The sequence below is a fragment of the Chrysochloris asiatica genome, unplaced genomic scaffold (assembly GCF_000296735.1).
Source record: "Chrysochloris asiatica unplaced genomic scaffold, ChrAsi1.0 scaffold00374, whole genome shotgun sequence".
Taxonomy (NCBI): Eukaryota; Metazoa; Chordata; class Mammalia; order Afrosoricida; family Chrysochloridae; genus Chrysochloris; species Chrysochloris asiatica.
The window spans coordinates 1,178,446-1,191,958 of record NW_006408892.1 but is presented as its reverse complement, the minus strand read 5'-3'; the positions used below and the strand labels follow the sequence as shown (position 1 = coordinate 1,191,958).

The 13,513-nt window shown below is 53.7% G+C and overlaps 1 protein-coding gene across 1 annotated transcript; it reads left to right on the top strand.

Annotated features, from left to right (window-relative positions):
• Positions 1-713: 713 nt before the first annotated feature.
• LSM4 (LSM4 homolog, U6 small nuclear RNA associated (S. cerevisiae)) lies at positions 714-9,455 on the top strand. Its single transcript, XM_006876300.1, has 5 exons — positions 714-758; positions 5,886-5,927; positions 7,091-7,189; positions 8,524-8,707; positions 9,362-9,455. Exons 1-5 carry the CDS (start codon positions 756-758, stop codon positions 9,451-9,453), a joined length of 420 nt encoding a protein of 139 aa, XP_006876362.1. The 5' UTR covers positions 714-755; the 3' UTR covers positions 9,454-9,455.
• The last annotated feature ends 4,058 nt before the right edge of the window (positions 9,456-13,513 follow it).

The window sequence follows — 13,513 nt, the reverse complement described above, 5'->3', positions numbered from 1 at the left end:
TAGGATCAGCACTGGACTGCGAACCACAAAGACAGCAGTTCAAACCCTATACAGGTCACTATGAGTGTAAACCAACTCCACGGCACTTAGGCACTTAATAACAGTCACCTTCTAGAGCAGATCCTATTATGATACCTATTTCATAGTGGAGTAAATTCGGTCTCTGAAAGGTGAGAATGGGTTCTAAGCTACCAAAACACGTGCTCTGAATAAGTATCAACTTCGATCATGAGAAGACTATGGACCCCCAAAGAGCAACATTGGACCCACCTCCTGGTGTGGGGCTGTAGGATAAACACTGGACTGCTAACCACAAGAAGTTCTTGGTAAACCCGAAACCGGAAGGACTAGATGGCACTTAACAACAACCACTTAAATTTCTCATCTACAAACAGAAAGCAATGTTGATTTTGCCCACAGCGTGGCGCCCAGGAGACTGGCGAGGGCGTCACGTTGCGCATGCGTCATTACCCACAATGCCCCCTGCACTGGCGCTCCTTGTTTCACGCCTTTTCCCAGCACTTATAGTAGCACTTGACGGCTTCTCCAATGGGGAACACGGCTTCGCCCCGCCCTCCGTGGCCACTAGGTTCCGTCCCTCTCCGCAAGGATTGGGTAGTTGCTCCCAAGATCCACGGTGATTGGTTCATGTCTCTGCCAATCCTTTTTAGCCTAGTGGCGCGTAGCTAGGCTGCTAACGGCACGAGCAGCGGCAGCGGCGGAAGTGGCCGGCGAACCCGGTCCCCGCCGGTACCATGGTGAGGGGGAGGCGATGGTTTCGTTGCGATGGCGGGGGTTCGCCGGGAGGCATGGGCGCGGCTGCTGGGGACCCTCGGGGCGGCGTGGGGCGAGCATGCACTCTGTGCTTGGAGCCCCGCCCTTCGGTCCGAGGCGGGAAACAGGCCGGGAGGGCAGGTGGCTCTCCCAGGTCCCCAACACGTCTTTCTAGAGCACTTTAGAGCAAAAAGACATGGAATCATTGCATAGCGGCTTAACTACAGCCTTTCCATTTCGCAGAGAGGGAAACTGAGGCTTCAGCGGGCGTGAATCCGCCCAGTACACCTTGAATGCTGCAGAATGGGTTTTCAGGCTGGGAAGGAACTCTGAGCGTATAGAATGGAAAATAGGATGTAGGAAAGCAGGGGACCGCTGTGAGCTTTCCAATTAAATGGGTTCCGGGGATTTCCGGGCTGGAAGGTGCTCAGTGTATTAACAGCATCCCATCCTGTGCCTCACGTTTTCAGAGGAGGAAAAGGTCCAGAAAAGTTATTGCCTCTCCCTGGGTCACACAGCATGTCATTCCCGGGTGGATTAAAGCTCAGAGTTGACCAAATGCATCCTCCGGGTTCACAGAACTATTGAAGTCAAGCGGAGGGAAACGTGCCCTCCCCTCAAAGGCAGGGAAATGCACGGGGATGTCAGCACTGAGAGCTTCCTGGGAGATAACCTGACTGCCTGCCTAGTATTGGGGGAGAGAAATCGAGGCCCGCTGTGAAGAAGTGATTTCTGTCCACTCTGGAATAAGTTGGGAATTTTGGACGCAGGTGGCCCTCAAGGTGTCCCTTTGTGCTTCTCAAGAGTTGTTGTTGTTAAGTACCATCAAGTTGGTTCTGACCCATAGCGACCCTATATAGGGTTTCCAAGGAGTGGCTGGTGAGCTTGAACCACCGACCTTGTGGTTCAAATGACTTTGCAGTCCAGCGCATTAACCCACAGCCCCACACCAAAAATTCATACTAGCCCTAAATCCTGCTGGCTGATTTGGAGACCTAGAGAAGGGAGACAGATGGCCCAAGGGCTTGGGCAGAACTGGAAGGACCAGGTCTTTAAACTTCCCGAGGCAAGATCTTTGTTTTAATCCCAGCGCTGTGGAGTGGAGTCGGTTTGGACTCGTGAGGACACCATGTGCTTTAGAACTGTGCTCTCTAGGGTTCTCTTGGCTGAAATCTGGACAGAAGCACATCACCAGGTCTCTCACAGCACCCGTGGGTGGGTTTGAACCTCTTACCCGTAGATTAGTAGTTAAGCAAAACTTGCTTGTGCCACTGAAGGACGTGGGACCTACCACAGGGTCTCTCTGAGCGTCCTGGAGCCTCCACCCTCCTGGAGTTTCCTAGCACAGAAAGTGGACGTGTAGAAATGCATTTGCCCTGTGGTTAGAGGTGGGCTGGAGGGAAGGTCCCTCCTGAACTTCCAGTGGGCTTCCTGGATGAGGGGTCATTGGGACTCATCCTCTGTGGGTGTGGACCTGAGCTCCTGGCCCCAGAGTTCTAAAGAAGGAGGAAGTTCTCTCCTGACATTTTTGTGACTTTTCCACCTCCTGGTGGCCCTGCCTCCCTTGAACCAGCCTCTTTTTCAGACACTTTTTCATGCCTCATCTTCCCTATGGGGTTTCAAGTCCTGGAGGACCCAGCCTTTACCTTTCCAAGGCAGTGTGGTGATAGAGGCAATACGATGGGACCACTGCCCCAGCCGGGGGTCCCGCAGCCTAATTCTGGCACTTCTGCTCCCCGTCTGTGGCTGTTGTCATTTGCTGCTATTGAGTCAACCCTGACTCCTGGCACCCCTATATACAGCCTGGCCCTGTGTCGTTGACAGTCCTCTCACTGAGGGGCTCCCTCACCCTTCACCAAACATGATGTCTTTCCCTATAAATTGATCCTTCCTGATGATAAGGCCAAAAAAGCAAGCCAATTAGACTGTGTTCTCGTGTCATCATGGGGTTTTCATTGGCTACTTTTCAAAGTAGATTGCCAGGTCTTTCTTCCTAGCCTGTGTTAGTCTGGACGCTCCACTGAAACCTGTTCGCTCTGGGTGACCGGACTGGTATTTGAAATGTCTGTGGTATAGCTTCCAGCATCACAGCAACATGCAAGCCCCCAGAGTACCTACCACAATCAACAGATGGGTGGTAGTCTCCCATCTAAGTCCTTTTTGCTTCTCTGTGAAGGGACCATACAGCCACCCGCCCTACCTGCTTCCTTGGGGAGTGGGTATTTCCCTCCCATGGCTTTATTCAGTGAATGTTTACCTGGTTCCTTTCCTGTGCCGGGCACGCAATTCAGCACAGCCCCGCCCTTGGAGTTTTCCAGTCTAGCAGGGAGCTGGCGTTTCCAGTCCAGCCAGGGAGACAGGTGATAAACAAACAAGATAATTAGAGACTCGAAGATGGTGACAAACAGCAGCAATACTTGGAGAGTGGAAAGCTCAGCTCCTGGATGGGGTTATTAGAGTGTGTGGGAGACAACCATTAGTTGGGCTGGGAGGGGCAGGGCAGGTGACCTGGACTAGTGTGGGCGCAGGAGGCATTGTGGCGGGCGCTGGGCGGGCCTGGGTGGAGAAGCCTGTAGGAGGGCAGAGAGCAGGGCTCAGCTGACGCCATTTAGCTCCCTGACATTCCCTCCACCTGGGAGGAAGGGGACTGTCCTCCCTGACTGTTGGGACAGGTGGTGGCCTGAGGGTGACCATCACAGGTGTGAGTATTGTGTGACCAGCACAAGAAGCCGCCCTCAGCATTCCCAGAGCCTGGCCAGGCCCCTTCTGGTGAAGTGAGGGGGTTGTGGCTGTCTTCCAGAGCCAGCCTGACCGGCTCCCCACTGTGACAGTCTTGGTCCCATCCCACGGAGTCCACATACACAGGAAAGCAGCCCCTTGCTGCTGTCGAGGGGGGTGTGGACACGGTTCCCACACTCACTTGGAGCTGATGCAGCAGAAGTGGGGAGTTCCTTGGTGGTGCATAGTTATGCGCTTGGCTGCCAGTGGAGAGGTTGGTGCTTCCAGTCTACTCAGACACACTCAAAATAAAGGCCTGGTGATCTGCTTCCCAAAACTCAGGCACTGAAAACCCTATGGGGCGCAGTTCTACTCTAATACACGTGAGGTCACTCTGAGTTAGCGTCAACTTCACAGCAGCTGGTTTTGGGGAAACACAGCTGGGCCGACTGCCCTCCTTTAGCTTCACATGAGGCAGCCACCCCTGCTTCCTCCTTATCTGGCCTTCCAGGAAGCCAGCTGAGGAAGTGGACTGGGGCCTGGCTTCCTGCTGGTGCGGTCTGCCTCCTCCCACATGCAGCTCTTAAGAAAGGCCTCAGGGTCCCCTCCAGCCCCTCCACTCAGCATGCTAGTAGGAGCAGAAGCCCACTCACAGGGCTGCCCCAGAGAAGCCACTGCCAAAGGGCCTGTGGACCCAGTGGCAGGCTAGGAACCCCAAAGTGTTGGCTAGGCCAGATGTACGTGGTCTAAATCGCAGTCATCAGAATGGATGGTGTGTAGAAGGCCTTTTGTATTTGCCAAATGAGGGGTCGATTCCCCCCACACCCCAGTTAATCTATAAAAGAACTACATGTTCATCATAAAATAGGAATTCCGGGGAGCCCCTGGGTGGTGCAAACAGTGAAGCACTCAGCCACTAGCCAAAAGGTTAGCAGTTTGAACCCACCTAGAGGGATGTCGGGAGACAGGCTGATCCAGTCTGCTTCCAAAAGAAAAACCCTATGGAGCAGTTCCGCTCTGGGGTACACATGGGGTTGCCATGAGCCAGAATCAACTGCATGGCAACAAGACAGATTGAAAAGGAAATTCCGTGATGGAGAAAGAAAGCATTTGGATGTTTTCCTTACCAGGTAGGGAACTGCCACCGAGTCCACTCTGACTCATGGGGACCCTGTGTATAACAGAGTCTCCCTCTCCTGCATCCTCCTGGTCACAGCCATTGTTGAAACTTCTGTGCCAGTCCATCTTGCCCTTGACCTTGCTGGCCTTGTTCACACATGGCACCCTCCGATGATGTACCCGAAGTCAGTGTCCTCTTGTCACCTATGGAGTTCGCATTGGCTGATTGGCAGCAGTAGGCTTTTCCCTCTAGGCTGCTGTAGTCTGGAAGCGCCTCTGAAACTTGTCCAGCACAGACGGCCCTGCTAGTATTTGAGATACAAATGGCATAGCTTCCACCGTCACCAAAACCAAACAAACGCACTGCCCTCAAGTCAGTTCTGAGTCCTGGCAGCCCCACAGGACACACCAGAACGACCCCATCAGGTTTCTGAGGCTTTCATCTGCAGCTGCTGGCATTTAGATTATCAGCCCAGTCCTTAACCCACTGCACCAAGTACCACAAAATGGTAGCTGGGGTAGAGAGGCACAATATCTGGGTGAATCATACATAACACAGTCTCATCCTATTCAGCCTTCAGCTGGAATAACCATAGGCTTTTTCTGAAATGTCCCTCATCTCTCACTTGGGTTTCTGGCAATGAAAGCCCAGCTCTCGGGTTGCCTCCTGAGAGCAGACTTCACCAGGTATTCCTGGCAGTTACTCACCATCTGGTTGGGGAGGTGGTTTCAGATAGGATGAGCGTAGCTTTGACCTACGCTCACCCTCCATTGGTTCTTCAACCCCAGGCAAGTTCCTGAATCTCAGTTTTCTCATCTGTAAAGTGGGTATGACACAACACTGACCATGAAGGGCCCAGACCTTTGTCAGCATAGATACTTCTCAGAGATTGTTGGACCCTGTGGCATGTTTACAACCTTCTTGTAGTTAAGTGCCAACTAGTCAGTTCCAACACACAGTGATCCTGTATAGAGTTTGTGAGAAGCAGCTGGTGAGTTTGAACTTCCGACCTTCCAGTCCAGTGCATTATCCTGCAGCACCATACCAGGACTCCACTTACCACCTTAGAGGGGAGTTACTAAAAGCTGAGGTGGGCAGCCCGAGGACTAGATGGCTGCCCTTCTGAAAGTGGGGAAGGGGCGGTCGGGGTGCTGCGTGAGGAGCTGAGGATTCTGTGGTTTGAGTGGTGGACAGCCAAGGGCCAGGGAACTGACATCGGACCCCAATCCCAGGGTCAGAGCCATTAGTCTCATGCCTTTTGTTTGCCTTTCAGCTCCCCTTGTCACTGCTGAAGACGGCTCAGAATCACCCCATGGTGAGTGTGCTGCCTCTGGGGAGAGCCTTGGGAGAGGGGAGGAGACACAACAGGCTGTGGGCTGCCTGTTGGCTCCACAAAGCAGCTCCTCCCCACATTGTCCTGGCTGCTGTGCTGCCTGTGTGATTTTCTGGTGTTTGCTGAAGGGACACATTGCTTAAAGCAGCTCCTGGGGGCTGTGGAAGCTCCCCATCATTCCTATCCCAGCCAATTAACCAGTTCCTGGGCCATACATGTCCCACCACCAATGTCAAGGGAGTGTGAGTAGTTACCTTTCAGGTTTTTAAATTAAGGTCCCCATACCAGGAGACCCAGCCTTTCTTTGATGCATAGCTCAGTGGCAGTTAGTGTGTTTGTGGGTTGTGCCACCATCATCCACATCTAACTCTAGAACCTTTCGTCTCCCTAAAAGGAAACCCCAGATCCCTGCGCAGCTGCTCCCCTGCCCCTGCCCCTAATCTACTCTCTGTCTCCATGGAGTTACCCGGATTTGACTGTTCTGGACATTCCCCATCAATGGAATCTGACTTTGAGTGTTTACTGGTTGCACCCGGGCCTCCCCGGAGTTTCTTATCATACAGTATGTGGCCTTTTGTCTGCCTTTTGCTGCACGTCTTTCCGAGGCTCACCCACGTTGCAGCAGGCATCAAGGCTTCATTCCTGTTTACGGTTGAGTAACACTCCATGAAGTGGGTAGATCTTGTGGGCGTTTATCCATCCGTTCATCAGTGGGCACTGGGATTGTTCCTACCTTTCAGCTATTATGAATAATGTTACAGTGGGCAGTCTTAAACATATTTAGTCTTCATCTTTCTTGGGTGTGCACTTGTTAGTTGCTCTGTACTTCGTTCTGACTTACAGCGCCCCCATGTGTGCAGAGTACAAGTGTGCTCCGTAGGCTTTTGCAAGGCTGTGACCTTTAGGAAGCAGTTTGCCAGGCCTGACTTGTGAAGCATCTCTGGATATGTTCAAACCACTAACTTTTCGGCTAGTAGTTGAGAGCTTAACTGTTGGTGTCCCCAGGGACCACCTGAACCACCCCCCACCCCCGAGAAGTACAGGAGGAAACAGTACCTGGTGATCTGAGCTTGGGCTTTGGGGCCTCGGGGCCTGCATGAGGAGCCCAGGCCAGCAGGTGCACTGAGCAGCCAGGTCTCTTCCAGCTGGTGGAGCTGAAGAACGGGGAGACCTACAATGGGCACCTGGTGAGCTGTGACAACTGGATGAACATCAACCTGCGGGAGGTCATCTGCACGTCCCGGGTGAGCACCAGCCCTAACCGGGGCCAGTAGGGGAGGACTTGGAGGACTAGTGTGGCTGGAGGTGAACACTTGGCCCGAAACGCTTGCTAGTCGATGTGTGGGGCCCTTGAGACCTGTAGACAGAGCTGGGGTACTGTTCACACACACCTAGCACTTGTAATCCTCTGGGTTATAGAGTTAGGACCTGGGGGTACCAGAATAGGGGAATATGAAGGGAGGGGCTGGCCTTTCAAGGCCCTCAGAGAACCTGGACTCTGCACTTGTAGGGGTGCTGAGCAGGGCCGTGGTCCACTACCGCTCTACCTCACCGGTGTCCGTCAGCATCCACTCTGACCTCCAAGGGTGTGGCTTTGCCTCCCCACCCTCGGGTGAGGCTGGCATTGCTCCAGCGCAGGTCTATCCCCCACCAGCCTCTGCTGCTATCTGTCCAGACAAGGTCTGGCTTCCATAGAGGGCTGGGGTGGGTGTGAGACAGGTGTCCAGGCCACAAGCGGCCGAGACTCAAAGTGTGGGGTGGGGGGCAGTTCCCAAGAGTTTCAGGCCACCATCCTGGCAGTGACCCACAAATTAACCAGTGGTGAGGATAGCAGTTCTGGGGAGTCACCTGCTTCTGGCCAGTCAGGGCTATCCGCTGCCCCTGGGGCAGTCCATGCTCACACATCAGGCTTCTGCCTGAACTGCCTGCCTCGCCAAGGCCTCCCCCTCCCACTCTGGCAGGACAATATGGGGACCTCAGTGCCCCTGGATGTTCCTTTGTGCTCCACTTTCTGTTCATAGTCTATCTCGGGGTACTCCGAGGGCACCCAGACCATTTCTAGTCCAGCTATGACAGATGAGATAGGGCCACAAATAGAGTTGCAAGTATACCCGTATCCACTCCTAATGTGGGATCACTGAGTCAGAAGCCACGGCAGCTGGGATTTTCTAGAAGTCTCCAGACCATAGGCAAGTTGTCAGTGATTGCCTGTTCAACTGGTATGGCTTCCACCACCCTCACCTGTAAATGACTGTGGGCTGCAGAGTGGGTGCCTACCTAGCATCTAGGAGGGGGCAGCCTCCCTGGTCCTGGTATAGAGAGCAGGGTGAGAATGCAGCTGGGACCAGCGCTGGCACTGGGAATTATCCTGTGTCTGTCTGAACTCTACTTGCAGGAGGGTGGCAGGGAGGGGGCACAGCCTACATTCCATCTGTCCCTCCTCACCCCCGCCCATTGGATTGGGTCCCTGGAACCAAGAACTCAAAGTTTCCAGGGCGGGCGGCAGGAGCCAGGCATTGGTCCTGTAAGGGTGGCAGCTACCCAATGTCCCCTGTGACCAGCACCCACCCTTCTACAGGATGGGGACAAGTTCTGGAGGATGCCTGAGTGCTACATTCGCGGCAGCACCATCAAGTACCTACGCATCCCAGACGAGATCATCGACATGGTCAAGGATGAGGTGGTGGCCAAGGGCCGTGGGCGTGGTGGCCTGCAGCAGCAGAAGCAACAGAAGGGCCGTGGCATGGGGGGTGCTGGGCGAGGTGGGTCCCTCTTCCCTCCCTTATCTCCTGCTCCAGGTCCAAGCCTGGTATTGACATTCCTGGCCGATGCTGTCACCGTGCTCATGGCAGCAACCTTCACACACCCAGCCCACTTACCTAAAGCTTTAAGGGTGCTGCTCATGGACTGGTTAAGATCATCACCACTCCTAACCCACTGCCCTCTTCCTGCCCCGGTCATGTTGAGGTCAGAAAGCACCAACAAGAACTGAGAGGGTCTCAAGATCTAGACCGGATGGGGATTCCCCTCTGCCCCCTTTTCTTTTCTGGCAAGCAAATGTGAGCAGCTAGTGAAATTGGGGGCCTCGGTCCCTCTGTCTGCCCCTCCCTCCTCCTAGAGGCCCTCGGGCTTTGTCTTTTCCAGTGACACCCCCATCTGGGCTTCTGGGGAGGATCTTTCCCAGGAGCCAAGCCCCAAGGTCTCCCCTACCCTCCCCCAGACACTCAAGGCTCCTAAGGACAGGAAGAACCTTCTGGAAGAGTCACTGTACCTGCCTGGGCAGACACTCCATCCCACCCCATGCCCTCACCTTGCAGACAAGAGTATAGGTGCAGAAGGATCAGATAGCCAGGCTCCAAGTCTTAGAGCACCAAAATCCAGCCCTGGGTTCATGCAACCCCTCTCTCTGCCCACAGGTGTGTTTGGTGGTCGTGGCCGTGGTGGGATCCCAGGCACCGGCAGGGGTCAGCAGGAGAAGAAGCCAGGCCGACAGGCTGGCAAGCAGTGAGCTTCGCCTGTCGCATCCAGAGACTTGGGGGGGAGCTCAGCTCAACCTAGCCCACCCCGTGGCAGCACCTTCTGCCCAGGTCACACACCTGTTCAGGAACAAAGTGGTGACAGGTGTCCAGAGAGTCCCATCAGCATTGTCTTTCAGACCCTCTTCCTTAAGGAAAGCCTATCTTTGGGTTTTTTTTGTTTTGTTTTTTAAAGCAACAGTTCAAGTTGCACTATTATCTCCTTGTTTTTGGTTTTGCGGAGTAGCTATGGGACCGCCTCCTGAGTTTTGGGAGGCCCCGAGTGTGATGTGGCCTAGAATCCTGGTCTGTTTCTTGGCCCCGCATTTGGAACAATTCTCAAGGCCTCCTTCAGTTCTAGGCATAGGTCCCTGTACAGTGGCAAGGGGACCTGGTTTCTTTTCATTTGGGCGGCCCCAGATGGACTTTTCCAAACTCATGGGAGACCAACAGGTGCCCTAGGACAGGGTCTACGGATCCCACATTGTGTTTTTCCTCAGAATAAAGTCGGAGACAGCACATCTAGCTCCCTCCGAGCCCTTGAACCCAGCTTGAGTCTCAAGATCACTTCTCGCGAGAGCTGACCTTGCAAGGCTGAGGGAGCGGGGTGCGCCTGAATGTATCTTGTTTCTTTTCCTGGTTGCCCCGACCCCTCTACCTTCCACCATATAATGGAACAAACAGGTGATTTTATGAGTACCCCCATCCAGTTCACTAACAATGTTCCCTTATTTGTGCACATGCCTTTAGCTGATCCGTTTCACACCAAGATTCCGCTCCAGAGGGTCTGGTCTGTTCCCGGAGGAGCCCAAGTGCCCTCAGAATTTGCCTCCTTTGAGTTGGGATCATACCTTGGTCTCTCTGAGAAGCTTTGGGAAAAGGTTCTAGGCGTCAGGGCTCGGGACCCTGACGTCGTTGGAGAATGTGCACACTGCTTCCCCTGTGGCCTGTGGGAGCCGTCCTGGTCATTCCTGGGAGAAAAAAGCAGTGTATGGCGCTCCATGTGTGACCCCGAGAGCTGTCATCCTGCTCTGCCTACTTGCTGCCTCCTCAATCGTTAGACCATGCTCTGCTCCCATGTTGGCATCTCAGGCACACCAGCAGGGTGGTCAGTTAACCGTACTGTAGACTTGGGCAGTGGGGGGTACCCCATGGGCTAGAATGTCTAGTGGTTTTCATCCCCCAGTAGGTATGGGATACAGGAGGCCAGGACCCTGCTTCATCCTGGATGAGAGGTTGCCAGTTGGGATGAAGGGGTTGTGACCCATGTGGCCAGGTTTGGGCGTGGAGTCTACCTGTCCTAGGGTCAGGAGCTCTGTTGAGGTTACTCATGTTCTGGAGGCCTCTCCCCTCCTGTTTTCCTGGTTTGGGGGCTTGGCGCAGCCCTAATTCAAGCCAGTTGCACCTGCGTCACCGGCCCCTGGTGCCTGATGGGTGCGCCGCCCTGACCTTTCCAGCCCTCAGCCTGGCTCCCCGCCCATGACGCCAGCGCCCAGGCCGCCCCAGCTGAGATGCGGGGGCTTCCGGAAGTCTATCCTCCCACTTCACGGTGGGTTGTGTGGGAGGCCACCGCGGGTTCAGTCTCCTCCCTGGCGGGTTCTCAGAATCCTCATCCAAAGCTCCTCCCAGAGAAGAGAAACCAAAAGCGCTGGCCTGGCACTCGACCCAGGACTTCCCGTCTGATGATAGTATGTTGGGCGCGCCCTCACCACCTGACGCGCTGCGCCGGGCCACCTGAACTACTGTCTCGCTTTATCTCTGAATGTGTGTTTGGAGGGAGAGGGGGTCCTATGCGAAGCCTCTAATCTTCCTTGAGATCTACTTGGAAAGGAGGGTAACCCAAACCCAAGATGTGACTTGGCCTGGAGTCCCCTGTTGCAGTCAGCCCACCCTCCCCTCCCTAAAGGACTAGAGTCACTTTGGAACACAGATCCTGGAGGTCACAGAAAATACAGAGGCCTTGTCCCTTTCATTCCTCATCCCCGCCCACACTTGCGCCCGCCTCCTTGGCTGTGATTTGCAGAGAAGACCCCTTCCCCCTCCTAGGTTCAGCTACTATAACCCAGGACCCAAAAGCAGGCCAGGCTTGTGGGGGGGGGTGGGGAATTAAGTCCTTTGCTAGGCCCTGGGGACACAGCCTTGAACACATAGAAAGTCAGATAGTGGTAAGTGCCCCCAAGAAGAGAAAAACGGCCTGGAGGGCATGTCACAGTGTGAAAGGTGGTCAGGAAAGTCTATAGATGACACTTAGGGAAGCATTTGAGGGACAAGGGAACCAGCATTCTTGGGAAACTTCCAAATTGAAGGAGCAGTTGTATGATGAAAGGAGGGCCATTCATGGGGCAGAAAATGATGGGGGGGGGCGCTACAGAGAAGTCTGCACAAGACAAAGCAGTCTACCTACGTATGGGGGTGGGGGTGGAGTACCAAGAGAGCCAGGAGGAAGTGGGTGGAATTCTACACAGGGTGAAGACTTTGAAGGTCAGGTAGAAACACACAGGGGTAGGAGGCCCCTTGAGATACACTAGAGGGGAAGCCTCTTAAGGGGAGCAGGTCCAACCACAAAGTCCTGGCGTCTAGAGTAAAGGAAGGGTGGACAGGGGAAGCAGCAGTGCAGGCCCTTGGTCTGGAGGGAGCATGGCTTGCTCAGAGACAGTCAGGAACCAGAACTGGGGGCCAGCCAGTGGCCCCTGCAAAAAAAAAAAAAAAAATCCCAGACCATCGGCCCTAGTTCCTGCACCTGTATCTCACCTGACATTCCAGCAACTTGAACTTGTGATCATTACTGATCATTACTCGGCTTCAGGGGTGAGAGGCCAAGGGTTGAAGTTCCCTGTGCTCTGTCCCCCTGGCTCAGCCCTTGGGTTTCCAGAGCCACTTCCAACAGAGGCCAGGTGGTGATCAGCAACCCATTTCACAGATGGGGAAAACAAAAGCACAGAGCGCATTAGAATGTTGTTTAGTGCTGTTGAAGATTCTAACTCAGCAAATCTGTACAAGGTTTGCGAGGAGCAGCTGGTGAACTTGAACCGCTGACCTTGCCGTTCAAACTGACTTTGCAGTCCAGCACATTAACGCACAGCACCCCACATTGGAATGTTTTTGTTGTTAAGTGCCAATGAGTTAGTTCCTACCCATTGAGTTAGTTCCTGTATGTTTCCGAAGAACAGCTGGTGAGCTTGAACCACCAACCTTGTGGATCAAACTGACTTTGCAGTCCAGCGCATTAACACACAGCACCATATTTATTTCTCTTCCAGTGTGTACATGGCAGCTCCCAACCTTGGGGGAGGTAGAGGGCCACTGACAGTCCCCAGCAATGGAAACTGCCTCCTTGAATTGAAAGGTCCACCCTTTACCAGCTCACATGGGTCACTGGATCAGTTTGAAGACTAGTTAGCAGGGGCTCTGGTAATGTTGTTGTTGTTATGTGCCGTCGAGTCGGTTGCAAATTGGGCTGGAAACCTCAAGGTCAGCAGTTCGAAACTACCAGCTGTTCTGCGGGAAAAAGATGAGGCTTTCTATTCCCGTAAAGATTTGCAGCCTTGGAAACCCTGTGTAAGGTCACTATGCGTTGGAACCGACTCCACGGTACTTAATAACAACAACTGTTATGGAGCTGTAGGACAAGCGCTGGACCAAAAGGTCCTTTGAAATACAAGGTCAACAGTTCAATGTCACCAGCTGCTCTTCATAAACACCAAACAGGTTCGCTATGAGTCAGAACCAACTCAATGGCACTTAACAACAGTCAGAAAGGGTAGGGACAGGCAAGATCCTCGCCTGTTTTCAAATTCATCCCAATTGTAGCATCAACCAAGGCACACTGAAGCATGTGAGTGGTCAGTGCACCTAGGAAGTGTCTTAACCTGATGTGTCTGATTTTCCCAAGTGGTCAAATACAGAGATCATAGTGACATCAGGTAGGCGTCTTGGAATGGAGCCTAGTATGCAGCAAGTGTTCAATGAATACTGGAAATCATCTATGAGCAGAACCTGGGTGCAAAGCCTTACCAGGGACCCACTTCACCCCACGAAGCAGTGGAGGTAATA